Source organism: Ciona robusta, chromosome 13, assembly GCF_009617815.1.
Source record: "Ciona robusta chromosome 13, ASM961781v2".
NCBI lineage: Eukaryota > Metazoa > Chordata > Ascidiacea > Phlebobranchia > Cionidae > Ciona > Ciona robusta.
Genome location: NC_143247.1, coordinates 312,029 through 328,187, shown reverse-complemented (window position 1 = coordinate 328,187; position 16,159 = coordinate 312,029). Strand labels below are relative to the sequence as shown.

The 16,159-nt window shown below is 34.5% G+C and overlaps 3 protein-coding genes and 1 long non-coding RNA gene across 4 annotated transcripts in view; 1 reads left to right on the top strand and 3 right to left on the bottom strand.

The window, feature by feature from the left end:
* Positions 1 to 543, bottom strand: part of LOC149725543 (uncharacterized) — a 6,347-nt gene extending 5,804 nt beyond the window's left edge. Inside the window, exon 1 of the mRNA XM_089891340.1 lies at positions 390 to 543. Within this exon, the coding sequence (XP_089747466.1) occupies positions 390 to 543 (154 nt within the window). The remainder of the gene's footprint in view (positions 1 to 389) is intronic.
* Positions 1 to 9,317, top strand: part of LOC149725542 (uncharacterized) — a 17,269-nt gene extending 7,952 nt beyond the window's left edge. Inside the window, exon 2 of the long non-coding RNA XR_016386374.1 lies at positions 429 to 9,317. This is a non-coding gene — a long non-coding RNA (uncharacterized LOC149725542). The remainder of the gene's footprint in view (positions 1 to 428) is intronic.
* LOC149725541 (uncharacterized) lies at positions 1,563 to 9,640 on the bottom strand. Its single transcript, XM_089891337.1, has 9 exons — positions 9,501 to 9,640; positions 7,167 to 7,309; positions 6,034 to 6,195; positions 5,471 to 5,601; positions 4,254 to 4,413; positions 3,907 to 4,005; positions 3,476 to 3,529; positions 3,342 to 3,401; positions 1,563 to 2,842 (listed from the first exon to the last, which is right to left on the bottom strand). The coding sequence occupies exons 2-9, from the start codon at positions 7,285 to 7,287 to the stop codon at positions 2,247 to 2,249; spliced, it is 1,383 nt and encodes a 460-aa protein (XP_089747463.1). The 5' UTR covers positions 7,288 to 7,309; positions 9,501 to 9,640; the 3' UTR covers positions 1,563 to 2,246.
* Positions 9,575 to 16,159, bottom strand: LOC149725540 (uncharacterized). Its single transcript, XM_089891336.1, has 7 exons — positions 16,008 to 16,159; positions 14,253 to 14,384; positions 13,976 to 14,103; positions 13,459 to 13,603; positions 12,667 to 12,750; positions 12,021 to 12,191; positions 9,575 to 11,635 (listed from the first exon to the last, which is right to left on the bottom strand). Exons 1-7 carry the CDS (start codon positions 16,123 to 16,125, stop codon positions 11,004 to 11,006), a joined length of 1,410 nt encoding a protein of 469 aa, XP_089747462.1. The 5' UTR covers positions 16,126 to 16,159; the 3' UTR covers positions 9,575 to 11,003.

Here is a 16,159-nt window from a genome sequence, read left to right as displayed (position 1 = left end):
TTTTGGTTACTTGGTTTAAAAACCATGTTGTATTTCCACCTAGTAGTCACTAATGAATTATCCAAATTATCAGCCACACATAAAAAATTCTCAACAAAAAATGATTACCTACAGAGTTAATTAAAAGTACGTGGTAACTCGTAAGCAGGCACGAGGTGTATAAAAACAGAAAACCCGTGTTATAACGACTGTCCTTGCCCGCCATGCGCGGATAAATAAGTTACATACGTGGTAACTCATAAGCTGGCATGAGGTGTATGAATCAGAACACTCAAGTTATAACCACTGTCATTTTTCGGCCACATGCAGATAAATAAGTTGCATTGGACTCAACTGTTTGAAACATTTGCTTATCATAAGATCTATTACAATAAACCGCTTCTGCTTACTAGTTATTGAGCATTCTTGAGAAAACTCTATATCTTCAGCTTGTTGTTGCACAACTCTATCAAGCCCACATTCTTTATTGCACTGGAACACCAAGTTTTTGGCTTGGTTGAACGACACTTGCATAAGAATCAACATCATCAGCCAAAATAACATCTTCAAAACACAGTTAAAGATATAAAACCTTGAATAAAACAGGACTTAGGTTTTCATAGTTACTAATAAAATTACCGCATATTAAGCCAAATTAATTAATGACTAGATAATTAATCACTAAATGAAACCAATCTTTTTCAACTAACATATTAACTGAATTGCTAGAAATAGAATAAGTTACACTTTTTAATTATTCCAAGTTGATCTTTTTTTAATAAAACTAACAGTAAAACCTGTTATAATTTCTACAAACAAATTGTGGTGTAACACATTTTACTGAAAACCTCATCATAAATTTTACGTCTGTTGAAACACATTCTTGGGCTTCAAAAACATTTTAACAGTCTTTCCACTGTATTGTTAAGGTACAAAGCAGGGATATTATGTTACATTAATTCCTTGTGTTTTGGTTCTTGTGTTACTTTTTGTAAATTTCCCCACTGGATTAATGAATTAATACATTCGAAAAATATTTATATTTTTGTTTTATTTAAATGTATATTCTGTTCTAGGTCACAAAAAATGATTACCAAAACTTAAAAGTTATATATATACAAAAATTTCGAAATTATTAAAAAAAACTCGAAAATAATTTTTAGTTTGATTAAAAAATATCATTTTTGAAACAAATTTGGTTCGGTCATCACTGCATTGGTAAAACTTGTTAGGTCATTACTGCATTTGTAAAATTTATTTGGTCACCACTGTATTTGTAAAACTTGTTTGGTCATCACTGCATTGGCAAAATTTGTTTGGTCATCACTGCGTTTGTAAAATTTGTTTGGTCATCATTGCATTTGTAAAATTAGTTTGGTCATCACTGTATTTTTAAAATTAGTTTGGTCATTACTGCATTTGTAAAATTAGTTTGGTCATTACTGTATTTGTAAATTTTTTTGGCCATTACTGCATTTAAAAAAATTATTTGGTCATCACTGTATTTGTAAAATTAGTTTGGGCATCACTGCATTTGTAAAGTTTGTTTGGTCATCACTGCATTTGTAAAATTTGTCCGGTCATCACTGTATTTGTAAAATTTATTTGGTCATCACTGCATTTTTTAAACAACAACAATGCAATATATATTTCATAAACTGCCATTAATAATACTGCAATGAAAAAAATACTGAACAATATTAGCTACAGCCTTAAACACATGGATAACTGGTGTTACAAAACGTTTGTGCAACTCAGCAACTGTATATACATTAGAAATATAAAACAAACTAAATCAATGCATGATAACATAACATATGGGATTATTTGCTCAAGGTTTCTGTTTTAAATCTTATCTTTTGTAACGCCGGGGTTAAAATTTTGCGCCTAAAAAATAATTAAAAATTACTAGTGAAACATAACATGGAAAAGCTTTAAATTAAAATTACAACTTTAATAAAACAATCAATTTAAAGAAGAGACATGCAGCCGAACACAGACAAATACAGCAGGCGTTTCGTACATGAGGGTAAACAATACACAAGGGTTATTTATATCAATAATCAGTAAAAAAAGTAAAAAGCATACACTGTGAAATGTTCCAGAACATTGTATGTCTCAAATTGGTCAACACTTTTTTAAATCAATTTGGTCAACACTGTAAATTAATTTTGTAAACACTTAAAATTAATTGGACCAACACTTTAAAACTAACTTTGTCAACGCGTTTTAATACTAATTTAGCCAGCACTTTAAAATGATTTTCGTTAACACTGTTTTTTCAATGATTTAAGTTTCGGTCTCGCTCCATGTTTAATAAAAACTTCTATTTCTTCACGGTTGACTGCAGAAACTACTGGTGCGGAACATGAAAATGAACTCTCAACGAGCCTCGCCCCACCAGAATTAACCCCACTTTTGGGGCTAAAATTTTTACACTTTTTTCCACAAAGATGTTGGACAAATTTGTCCAACTCAAACACCATATCAAAATTTCTGAAATTTTTCAAAAACTTCGGAACTGTTTTTCTTGACACCTCTCCAAAGTAACAAACAGTGAGACGTTTTTTTGAATCTGTTAATGAAATATTCTTGGCGTAGCTAACAGCCGCTGAAAAGGAATCGTTTTGAAATGTTTCCTCTTCTAAATAACTGTCACACGCTGGCGTGAAAAGCAAAACAATATGATTACATTTTTCGACTCTCATCTGGAACCAACTTGGTTCAAACCCTCGTTTCAGAGAACAATGAAGGTTAAATTTGATATTGTTTTTCTGAAGGCAGGAGACTACACGGTTTGAGATATCTTTATATTCATCATCTGTTTCCAACGGACTTAACAGGAACATGAATTTGGTGTCATCTGGAAAATTAAATTGATTAAATCAGTGGTGGCTAGCGTACCTGCCTATAACCCAGAGGTTAATGGGTTCAAGCCTCATCACTGCTACCATTGTGGGCGTATGTGTCCTTGCGCAAGACACTTAGTGACAATTGCGCCAACCGCTAGTCAGTAATGGATTCTCACAATTATCAGCCATAAAAAAAAGATAAAAAAAACTGTAAAAAATAATCACCCACAAAGTTACATACATGGTAACTGGTAGGATGGCACGAGGTGTATGAAACAGAACACCTGAATTATAACAATTGTCGTTTTTTAGCCATGTGTGGATAAATAAGTTAATATGTATAACCCATATGCGGGCACGAGGTGTATAACACAGAACACCCGTGCTATAATGACTGTTGTTTTCCGGCATGTGATGATAAAGTAAGTTATATTCAATATTTCAATTCATTCATTAAATGTTGTTTTTGTGTCAAATTATACCATAGGTACAACAGACACACATACTTACCTAAACTCTCATTTTTCTTCTTTCTTTGTTCCAAGAACTTTTTCATCAACCACAAACTACCTGTAAATATTGGGTTGTATAAAATTATATTTAACCATTTTTAATATTTAATTAAATTAAGTAAAATGCCCTACCTGCCACCAAAAGTAGTGCGAAGATGCATGAGACAACATAGAATGAAACTCTCACTGTAAAACATAATTAAGGTTAATCCAACATCAGTGTAAAAGAGGTTACTATCCACCAAGTCACTGTCCGAAACATCTGCTGATCATGAGTTTAGTATACAGACAGTAACTTGGTCCATCATCAGTGTAAAAGAGGTTACTATCCGCCAAGTTACTGTCCGAAACATTTGCTGATCATGAGTTTAGTATCCAGACAGTAACTTGGTTCATCATCAGTGTAAAAGAGGTTACTATCCACCAAGTTACTGTCCGAAACATCTGCTGATCATGAGTTTAGTATCCAGACAGTAACTTGATCCATCATCAGTGTAAAAGAGGTTACTATCCGCCAAGTCACTGTCCGAAACATCTGCTGATCATGAGTTAGCTTTGTTCACCTGAAGTATCAGTTTCCGGGGTTATCTCTTCAATATTCTGATTGTCAATTTCACCGGATGGTCTTCCTTCATCATCATATGGAAGTGAAACCATATCATCTGGATTAGTTACAACTATCGGTTAATAAAGAGTAAAACTTTTAAAGCCCCAGTTCTCAAGTTACGAGGCACACATTGAATCGTAGCCACCACAGTGAGCCTTGAACCTGGGATCCTCCAGTTACGAGGCACACACTGAATCGCAGCCACCACAGTGAGCCTTGAACCTGGGATCCTCCAGTTACGGGCACACACTGAATCGCAGCCACCACAGTAAGCCCTAAATCTTGTAGCTTACAATTTCTTACCTGATGTACAATGGTATATTTTCCACTGAAAAGAAAGAGTGCAAAAGACCCATAAAGCTTCCGTTGTGGAACTGTATGTTGGTTTTGGTTCCACTATGATGTTATGTATAAGATGCTTCCATTTGTTTGGTGGAGGAGTTGTGAATAAGAATTGCACCAGCTGTGTAGTGTTAGGTAATTAGAAAGTGAGCATGAGGTGTATGAATACACCATGTGTGTCTGGTGTATAAGAAGACACCCATGTTATAACTCAACAGTGAGCATGAGGTGTATGAATACACCATGTGTGTCTGATGTATAAGAAGACACCTATGTTATAATCTGACAGTGAGCATGAGGTGTATGAATACACCATGTGTGTCTGATGTATAAGAAGACACCTATGTTATAATCCGACAGTGAGCATGAGGTGTATGAATATATCATGTGTCTCGAGCGCCGTGGTTCCAAACAAGTGGGGTGGGACCCATAGTTGGGTTGGCTATTAAACATTCCAACAGGTTGTAGTGAACAACCTAAATATGTTACAGAAGTAGAAGTGATTCATATTTATGATGTTTTCCTCAACCAAGCACTAAGTAGCCTGTTTGTTACGTAATAGTAGGGATTCACATGTGGATTCATTGCATCACCAATTGTCTGACCTGGCAATTAATAGCAATTCACACATCGATTGTTTACGTCATAATAGCGATTGTTCCCTTGAATGTTTACCCTGCCAGTGTTTGAAAACAGGTTGGATATTTGTTTTTTACTTATGCACATAAGGGGTTAAGAGTTAGAGCTGGGTTAAGGGCTTTTTACATAAAACACTGTGAAAACCAGATTATAATGTGCAGTAACGTACGTAATATATCACTATTGTGACGCAACATATTGCTAAAATGACAAAATAAATCGGTAACCTTACACAGGTCAGGCAAATAACGAGGACAAAGCATGTTTTCGCGCATTTTCAAAGTAAATTTTCGACACGAACACCCAACATTTTTGCAAAAAAATTAAACAGTGGGTATCTGTGAGGTCAAGGGAACATTTAGAAACGAAAATTGTCACTGTATGGGTTTTAAAATATTCTACAATATGCTTGGGTCGCAAGAATTTCCCGAAACAAATTTTTTTTAAATAGGTTGCCTTAAAAACGAGTCGCCTTAAAAACGAGTTGGGAACCATTGCTCTAGTGTATAAGAAGACACCCATGTTAAATATGAACTTACTTCATTTTCAGGAAATTCTTTAGTTAGGAAATATTCTCTTGCTCTTGAAACATTCACACGAAACAAAATGGCTTCTGTTGCAGAAATTTCAATAATGAAGCCGGTAACTGTCCCATTTCGAACACTATTCACTGTAAAGATATTATAACAATCACACGCTTACAAAATCTTGTGCACAACATTTTTTTAGCAATTAGCGTTAACCCACCAACTTACACACATGGTAACTCGTAAGCGAGCACAATGGAACGGAACTCCTGTGTTATTATGAGCATTTTTGTATTTAAAACCGAATATATTTACAACAATTTTACTGTATTTTTGTAATGGATTTTTTTTATGTCTTTCATTTTGGACAATTCATTAGTGACCACCGGGTTGAAGCAATATCTGTTAAGTGTCTTGCCCAAAGTCACATACAATGATGGCAGCATAGAGCCTTGAACCTGTAACTCCGGGCAGAGGCATGTACGCCAATCACTTTGCTATAGAACTGAATACATTAGTTGCTAATCATAATCACACACAACATTAACTAGTTTTTCATTAACACATCAACCTACCATAATGCATCCAACTAATGTACATTGGCTTATCGCAATCACTTTGAAAATAATCAGGATCTGAATAAAATTCCTCACAAGCGGAAGTTACATTCAACGACACCGGTTTCGTTGCCGGTTTTTCATTCTCGGTCGACCAATCTTGTTTTCGGTCTGGTATTCCTGTAATACACCTCATGCTTACTGTCGTGTTATATCATGGGTGTCTTCTTATACACCAGACACACATGGTGTATTCATACACCTCATGCTCGCTGTCAAGTTATAACATGGGTGTCTTCTTATACACCAGACACACGCAGTGTATTCATACACCTCATGCTCGCTGTTGAGTTATAACATGAGTGTCTTCTTATACACCAGACACACATGGTGTATTCATACACCTCATGCTCACTGTCGTGTTATATCATGGGTGTCTTCTTATACACCAGACACACATGGTGTATTCATACACCTCATGCTCGCTGTCAAGTTATAACATGGGTGTCTTCTTATACACCAGACACACATGGTGTATTTATACACCTCATGCTCACTGTCGAGTTATAACATTGCCGTCTTTTTATACACCAGATACACATGGTGTATTCATACACCTAATGCTCACTGTCAAGTTATAACATGGGTGTCTTCTTATACACCAGACACACATGGTGTTTTATACACCTCATGCTCACTGTCGAGTTATAAAATGGGTGTCTTCTTATACACCAGACACACATGGTGTATTTATACACCTCGTGCTCGCTGTCAAGTTATAACATGGGTGTCTTCTTATACACCAGACACACATGGTGTATTCATACACCTCATGCTCGCTGTCGAGTTATAACATGGGTGTCTTCTTATACACCAGACACATATGGTGTATTCATACACTTCATGCTCGCTGTTAAGTTATAACATAGGTGTCTTCTTATACACCAGACACACAGGGTGTATTCATACACCTCATACTCACTGTCAAGTTATAACATGGGTGTCTTCTTATACACCAGACACATATGGTGTATTCATACACCTCATGCTCACTGTCGAGTTATAACATGGGTGTCTTCTTATACACCAGGCACACATGGTGTATTTATACACCTCATGCTCACTGTCAAACATAAATAAACGCCACCTACTGGTAACAACACAATGCGTATCCGACTTAACATTTGCTTCATCAATGCACTCAACTCTCTGCTGGCATCTAGTGAGTCGTAAAAGCGAGAACAAAACAATCAAATTGATCCAAATCATCATTACAATGTTGACCAATGAACAACTGTAAAAGATGCAAAATTTTAATTCTTGAACTTTGCAAAACAGAATCAGTACTGTGTTGTTTTTAATTTGAATTGATAGAAACAATTTACAATGGTGTTTCCAGCGTGTGACAATCATAGATTTTGAGATACTGCTTTGTTTATATATAGATTGTCTGCTTTTACACTATAAGTTTATCTAAGCTTAGTGAATGTAACTTGTCCCTTGTTTTATCCTTAGTTCGAGGGATATTGGCAATCAACAAATAACATTCCAAGAAAAAATAAAATTTATTAACAAGCGCTTTCACCTTAGTGGTTGGGAAGCAGGTTCGATATTTTTTATTTTAAAGATAAAATGCAAATCAATAAGATATGGAAGTAAATAGGGAGTATATAATGTAAGAAAATATGCAAATTAATCAGATATTATGCAAATATACAAGCTATGTTCAATTATAATATGACAGCATATAAAGAAATATATATGTTGTATAAAGGAATACGCAAATGAATTAAATGTTATGCAAATAAGTAAGATAATATAAAAATAAATTTAAAAATACAAATATATCAGTGTTACGCAATTAAAAATTTAACCCTTGTTTTAAAAAGGCAACACTTCTAAAGAACAGAATTAATAAAAAAAACTTGTATGTGAAATTTTGAATTCATGTATTTAGAATGATAACAATTTGTTTAAAATATTTAAATGTTTGCTGGTTTTAAAAACATTGTTATTTTTTAGTCTTAACCTATATATCTGAATGACTTTATTCTATTTATTCATTATAACATTAAAACTTTTTATCAGTTACTGTCTAGATACTAAATAAATTCGGAATGTTTTTTCTCCATAAAGTTAACATTATTTTCCTAAAGTTAAAACAGTTTTAAACAGTTACACTCCTCCTGCTGACTGTCTAGTTGTTATAATTTTGAACTAAATTTTTTTTTTAAGTTTTAATCGTTAAACCAAAGCTGAGACCCTTAGCTTACTGTCTAGTTGAAGCAAACAACTTTGAACTGAACAAAACAACTGAGTTGTAACGTTTGCAATTCTTCCCTACACAAAGGTTTTGTTGCTTCTATTCAAACACTTGGGCAAACATAAACTTTTACGACTTTTTCATTATGGAGTTACAACATGGAGTTTAGTCTTGTATAAGAGACACGCATGGTGTATTTATACACCTCATGCTCGCTGTCGAGTTATAACATAGGTGTCTTCCTATACACCAGACACACATGATGTATTCATACACCTCATGCTCACTGTCGAGTTATAACATGAGTGTCTTCCTATACACCAGACACACATGATGTATTCATACACCTCATGCTCGCTGTCGAGTTATAACATGAGTGTCTTCCTATACACCAGACACACATGGTGTTTTCATACACCTCATGCTCACTGTCAAGTTATAACATGAGTGTCTTCTTATACACCAGACACACATGGTGTATTCATACACCTCATGCTCACTGTCGAGAGACCGACAACCAGGGTGCTACAACCCATTATTAACCACTGTGAAGCAATGTCTGTTCATTATCTTGCCCAAGCACACATAGGGGAGACCGGGGATGGTTCGGACGTTTTTTTGAAAATTGCTAATAATTTTTTTTATATGCATCACATGAATTTAAATGTTAGTTTGTTGTAAAGGGTGATCCTTTGCCGAAAAAGGGTAGGAGAGTCGCATGCCAAAGAAAACTAGAAATACATGAAAAAGGTCAAATTCCGAAGGCTCTCAAGTGTCTGGTGTTGCCCCGGTACCGGGGTAACATCGGACATGTCCGGGGTGTGCTTATTGAAGTGTTGCTTCTAAACTACGACTTCCACCGCAAAAGAATTAATTTCGGCTATCAGTAACCAAACTATACCCTTACAACCAAAAACTTAAAAAGTTGATATTTCTGTTAAACTAACTTTTTTTATTTTAACTAATCGGTTGAACTGTGCATGCCCCCAAACATTATGCTGCTTTGTAATGGAAACAATAAGATTTGTTAATAATGATATCACAATGCTCTATTGTGACGTCATGTACATGGTCCGAAGTATCCCCGCGTCCGAAGTCTCCCCTACGCTGTTATTGGTATCAGTATTGAGAATCAGACCCAGTATTATAATCCAAGTCCCTAACTACTGAGCCACCGCACCAAATTCATAATATTACCATTAATAAATATAAAGATAATTACCTATTTATAGTTTCTTTTTCCCTTTGTCTTTTTCTTTATACAGAATATACGATTCATTTCTATATTTCGGCCTATTTACCTAAAAGGTAAAAAGACAATATTGCATAAAATAGCAGTTTTGAATGGGTATGTATAACTGCATGACAAAACAACGAAAGAATATATTTTTTATATTTTTATAAGACAAAACAACGAAAGAATATATTTGCATTTTAGCATTTCAAATTGGCAGTCTGTGAATGACAGTATAAAGAAGTTAAATTTGGAATGTGTAGGTTACGTTACTTTACAATATATTGTGTGTAAACTGTAGATGTATATAACTCATGTAAATAGAACAGGCACAACATGTGTTAGACTACCCTAACTGTAAGGTTTTAAATTAATGTAATTTATTTATCGTTTTTTGGGCAAAAACAGTTGTTATAACACAGGTGTTTTGTTTCATACACCTTGTGCCCACTTGCAAGTTTTTTGAATGTAACTTTGTAGGCTGAATCATTTTTTTCATTTTATAGGCACACTAACCACTGTGCCATGGCATCGGGTAGATACCACGGCACCGAGTAGATACCATGGCACCACACCATGCAATCTGTGGTGTCATTCAAATTTACTACTGCAGTAATATAAGAAATTTCAACATATATTGTGTATAATTATAAAGAGTACAATGGCATGTGACTTAACATTGGGGTTTTACTTTCTGTGGCAAGAGATACCACGGAACTAGGCCGTGGCAAGTATTTTAAGGTGCCACACAATTTTACTACTAATATAGGAATATAAAGTTGCAAAATATGTTGTGAACATTGTAAAAAAAATCACATTGTGCAACTAACATTATAAAAAAATGGTAACATACAAAATATAAACTACGTTTATATATATATGCTATTATTGCAAATATTTAACAGGTGCATTACAAATATAATGGCGCATATACACGACATGTCGTCATTTTCAAACGTTTCGGCAAAAAAGACTAAAAAATAGCCAAATTACCACAAATTTATTATTTTTGCAAAATTTTTTGTAATTTTTAATAATTTGTTTCGGCATTTTTTAAAAACAGACAGTTTGTGTCCTATATTATATTAAAAGTGACCAGAAAATGTGTATTTTTTGCATCAAAATGTGAAAGTAGGATGTAAAATAAACTACACAAATAAAACTACTTTAAACTACAGAAATAAAAAGGCAGGTAGTTTTCAGGCAAAGGCAAGAAAAAATTTCTCACGATATAAAACCATGGCAAAGTTAGTGCATCAGTGAAAATAAAACGACAAAAATTAAACTCCAAAAAAATTGGAATGTTTTAAAAATTTCTGATTCGCAAAATAAAAAACTTCATTAGCAGATTGTGCAACATGGTTCAACAAAAAAGTTATAATGAATATTATGCAGGTAGTTTATCACAGCTGTTTAAATGGCACAAATTTTCAAGAATTTTGTTGGCACTTTTTAGAAAAGGCCTACGGCCTCTGGTTCAGAAGATCTGGCCTACAATAACGAGACACTAATATCTGTGCTTGTATAATCTGTCGTTGAATCAAAAACAAAAGTAGATTCGTGACTTTCATTTTCCTCCCACTCTCTCTCCTCATCCCTCCCACTCTCACTTTTTAAAGAGAAACCGGAATCTCGATCGAAATTTTCCTTTTTTGCTGTTTCAACTTCAACAGCGCACTTAATAAGTCTCTCTAGTGTCACCAGCTGGTCCTCAGAATGAGCTTTAAACCTTCCAACAATATCCTGGAAAAAAATTCCCAAATCTCTAACCAAAAGAAACTTTTTCTCCAAACCAGTTTTCTCAAAATCTCTCAAAGTTTTTTTTTCAAAGCCAACCAAATGAAACTTTTTTTCTTTTTCTTTTAGTTTCCGCAAAGAGAGAACAAAAAGATCATTGCTGGCACTGCCTTCTTCTAAATTTTCTCTCTCCTTTCGTCCATAAATTAACACAACATCAGCAGCAACCCCTAACCACCTATGCAGCCACCCCAAGATATTTTGATCGGTTAGATGCCACATGTTACATTCAACTTCTCTGGTTGAATATGTTTTCACGAAGCTTGCTAAACATGACGTAACTTCACCGTAATTTGAATCACGACTGCAAATAAAGAGAACTGGACCTGGAAGATTTAAAATAAGTTGTTAATAAATAAATATTACTTACATTCATAGCGGGGCAACGACAATCGTTATAAAATGGGTGTCCTGTTTCATTCACCTTGTGGTCGCTTACAAGTTACCACGTATGTAATCTATTTATCCTCGCATGGCAGGGCAACAACAGGTGTTCTGTTTCATTTACCTCGTGCCCGCTTTAATTACCATGTATGTATCCTATTTATTCTTGCATAGCAGTGCAATAACCAGTTATAACATGAATTGGAAAAAAAAGAAAAAAAATATTTATAGGTTTAAAAAATAGCAAATATTACATTTTTCTATTAACTAAAATACTTCTTCACACAAAAATTTTCAACAATTATTTACAAAATCTAAAAATTTTACTTTTCTCCATTCTTTTCTTTTTAAAAACGTTCCTGATAAGAAATACCAAAATGACCACTATGAGTGCTAGAGACAATGAAAGTCCGATATACAACAACAAGTTTTTGGGAAAATACAACGAGTTGTCTTGAGTGGTTTTATCACTTGGTGGGGTTGTTGGGTCTGGTTCATCTGTTTCGTTAAAATGTTTCGTAAAAATGTTTTTAAAAAAATGTTTTAAAAAATATTTTAGCGAAAATTTGATTAAAATAAATGTATTTTAAATTATTTGTTAAAAAACTACGAGCTTCTATTTCCACAGTTGAGTTGCTAAAGCTATTACAGTGTGTGGATAGGCAAACATTTAATATAAACATCCTAACTTTAATATACAACATAAGATACATTCAGTTTTACTTATTCAAAACACCAAAACAATATTCTAAAAAAAATATATCAAACAATTCTGCCTAAACATAAATTGGCAAACACAAATATATAAAACAATTAAGTTTATTTTCTCTAAAGAAGGATAATTTTATTTCACCGACATATATTTGCCATGCAGTATGTTATCTGGCTGCAAGCAGCAAATTTTGCTTCAAATTTTTTTTTGTAACTATACAATTTGTTCTTCATATTTTTACCATGACACTGCATTTCTCACCTAGATCAAAATATGACTCATCATAATCATCAACTTCATTATCAATACAGACGGATGACTCAGCCATTTCCCGATTAATGCAATCTAAAATAATTTTTATTAAAAATAAATTTAAACTAAATTTTATAAAAAACTTACAGATTTTATTTTAAAAAAAACAGCAGTATTAGTTAGATTCATGCTTTGTAAATGTTATTAAAATTTGTTGGTAAAAAAATTGTTTAATTTAACTATTTTAATTTTTATAAAAACTATAAACTAAACAACGTAATAAAGAGAATCGGAATTGTTATTTAGCAAAGATTAGATAAAAACAATAAAAACAATGAATGGAAGGGAATTTGTAAAAACGTTAAAACATATTGAATAAAAAAATAAATTATGGCGATTTAATCTGACATAAATTACTTAGAGTAATTGATTAAAAAAAATATGTGGCTTTAGATGACAAGTGTGCAAATATTTTAAATTAACTTCTTTTACATTTTTATTAAGCTTAAAAAATTATTATTATATTTTTTATTTTACAACAGCTAAAGTAAAAAATAAATAAAGTAAGGTGGGGGAAGATGGCACATTTTTCATTCTATTTTTTCATCCTTTTAAGAAGTAAACAAAAAACATTCTAAGAATTAAACCGTAAAAACTGTATCCTCACGACTCCCACAGTCCATTGTGAGTGGTTTAAAACACATTTAGGATATTTGGATATGATATGCTAAAGGTGTCTTATCTTACCCCACAGGACTACACCAAAAATTTATTTTTCAAAACAAAATTATAACAATCAACCTGGTACATCAATTTCACACGAATCATAAATTGCTGCGTTGTCTTGGTTATACACCGGCATTGAAAACAACTGAATGAAATAAGTTCTTCCATTTCTAAAGAAGTTACTACTGTTGTGGTAGAACCCATGATAGTTGAAAACCATCTAAAAATAAAAATTGTTTGGATGTTTCATTAACTAAAATTCATGTAACTCAAGTTCCCACCCACAAGGATATAAATGACCAAACCAACTAAAAGTCATGTCTGCTTATCCACACACTGCAATAGCTTCAGCAACTCAACTGTGGGCATGGGAGTGGCAACCATGGATAAGTCACTTAAGTTCCCACCCACGAGGATATAAATGATCAAACCAACCAAAATTCATGTCTGCTTATCCACACACTGCAATAGTTTCAGCAACTCCACTGTGGGCACGGGAGTGGCAACCATAGATAAGTCACTCAAGTTTCCACCCACAAGGATATAAATGACAAAACCAACCAAGATTTTTATAAACATTTAAAGATCTTACATTTTCATATTTCCTTATGCTTTCTGATGGAACAGTAGCATGAACAATCCATTTAGAAGACCAAGCACTTGCCATCGATGATGTCAGCTCAAGAACATATCCTTCGATATGTTGGTCAAAAACTTCAGCTGTTTTAAAGTTATTGTATGTGATTAAGTGTACAAACTGCCTTAGTGGGTTCTAGATGGTGGCACCCTGGTTGTTGGGGTAATATACCTACATCCCCGGCCTCAGGTTTGCCTCAAAGACCCTTATGACATAGAATATATGTACTTACCATTTTGGTACCATGTAACATTAAGCCCAATCTCAATCAAACCATTCTCTTCGTACAGAAACCAATTGCTGCTAAGAAAGGTTGCTCTGGGTGCCGTGTTTCCATTCGTTACCCATGGCATGTTTGGCACGCCTGTAATACATCATGCTCACTGTCGAGTTATAACATGGGTGTCTTTTTATACACCAGACACACATGGTGTATTCATACACCTCATGCTCCCTGTCGAGTTATAACATGGATGTCTTCTTATACACCAGACACACATGGTGTATTCATACACCTCATGCTCCCTGTCGAGTTATAACATGGATGTCTTCTTATACACCAGACACACATGGTGTATTCGTACACCTCATGCTCACTGTCGAGTTATAACATGGGTGTCTTCTTATACACCAGACACACATGGTGTATTTATACACCTTATGCTCACTGTCGAGTTATAACATGGGTGTCTTCTTATACACCAGACACACATGGTGTATTCATACACCTCATGCTCACTGTCGAGTTATAACATGGGTGTTTTCTTATACACCAGACACACATGGTATATTCGTACACCTCATGCTCACTGTCAAGTTATAACATGGGTGTCTTCTTATACACTAGACACACATGGTGTATTTATACACCTTATGCTCACTGTTGAGTTATAGCATGGGTGTCTTCTTATACACCAGACACACATGGTGTATTCATACACCTCATGCTCACTGTCGAATTATAACATGGGTGTCTTCTTATACACCAGACACACATGGTATATTCATACACCTCATGCTCACTGTCGAGTTATAACATGGGTGTCTTCTTATACACCAGACGCACAAGGTGTATTCATACACCTCGTGCTCGCTGTCAAGTTATAACATGGGTGTCTTCTTATACACCAGACACACAAGGTGTATTCATACACCTCATGCTCACTGTCAAGTTATAACATGGGTGTCTTCTTATACACCAGACACACATGGTGTATTCATACACCTCATGCTCCCTGTCGAGTTATAACATGGATGTCTTCTTATACACCAGACACACATGGTGTATTCTTACACCTCATGCTCGCTGTTAAGTTATAACATGGGTGTCTTCTTATACACCAGACACACAAGGTGTATTCATACACCTCATGCTCCTTGTCGAGGTATAACATGGCTGTCTTCTTATACACCAGACACACATGGTATATTCATACACCTCATGCTCATTGTCAAGTTATAACATGGGTGTCTTCTTATACTCCCGACACACAAGGTGTATTCATACACCTCATGCTCACTGTCGAGTTATAACATGGGTGTCTTCTTATACACCAGACACACATGGTATATTCATACACCTCATGCTCATTGTCAAGTTATAACATGGGTGTCTTCTTATACACCCGACACACATGGTGTATTCATACACCTCATGCTAACTGTCGAGTTATAACATAGGTGTCTTCTTATACACCAGACACACATGGTATATTCATACACCTCATGCTCATTGTCAAGTTATAACATGGGTGTCTTCTTATACACCCGACACACATGGTATATTCATACACCTCATGCTCATTGTCAAGTTATAACATGGGTGTCTTCTTATACACCCGACACACATGGTGTATTCATACACCTCATGCTCACTGTCGAGTTATAACATGGGTGTCTTCTTATACACCCGACACACATGGTGTATTCATACACCTCATGCTCACTGTCGAGTTATAACATAGGTACATCTCTACACCTAACTTACTTTTAACTTTACAAATTGCTTGATTGCTTCCATCATTGCAGTCAACGAATAAATCTTCATTCACGACATTATGACACAACAATAACAACACAAACAAATAGAACAATCCATTATTCATTGCAATCTTAAAACAGTGTTTGTTATAAAAACAT

Excerpts from the sequence above, each read along its gene's own strand:
- LOC149725540 (XM_089891336.1), bottom strand. The coding sequence starts at position 16,125 with ATGAATAATGGATTGTTCTATTTGTTTGTGTTGTTATTGTTGTGTCAT. Across the intron at positions 14,104-14,252 it reads TGTTACATGGTACCAAAATG|CTGAAGTTTTTGACCAACAT; the intron begins GTAAGTACATAT and ends ACTTTAAAACAG. Across the intron at positions 12,751-13,458 it reads GTGTGAAATTGATGTACCAG|ATTGCATTAATCGGGAAATG; the intron begins GTTGATTGTTAT and ends AAATTATTTTAG.
- LOC149725541 (XM_089891337.1), bottom strand. The coding sequence starts at position 7,287 with ATGATGATTTGGATCAATTTGATTGTTTTGTTCTCGCTTTTACGACTC. Across the intron at positions 4,414-5,470 it reads AAGAATTTCCTGAAAATGAA|CTGGTGCAATTCTTATTCAC; the intron begins GTAAGTTCATAT and ends AACACTACACAG. Across the intron at positions 4,006-4,253 it reads AATATACCATTGTACATCAG|ATGATATGGTTTCACTTCCA; the intron begins GTAAGAAATTGT and ends TAACTAATCCAG.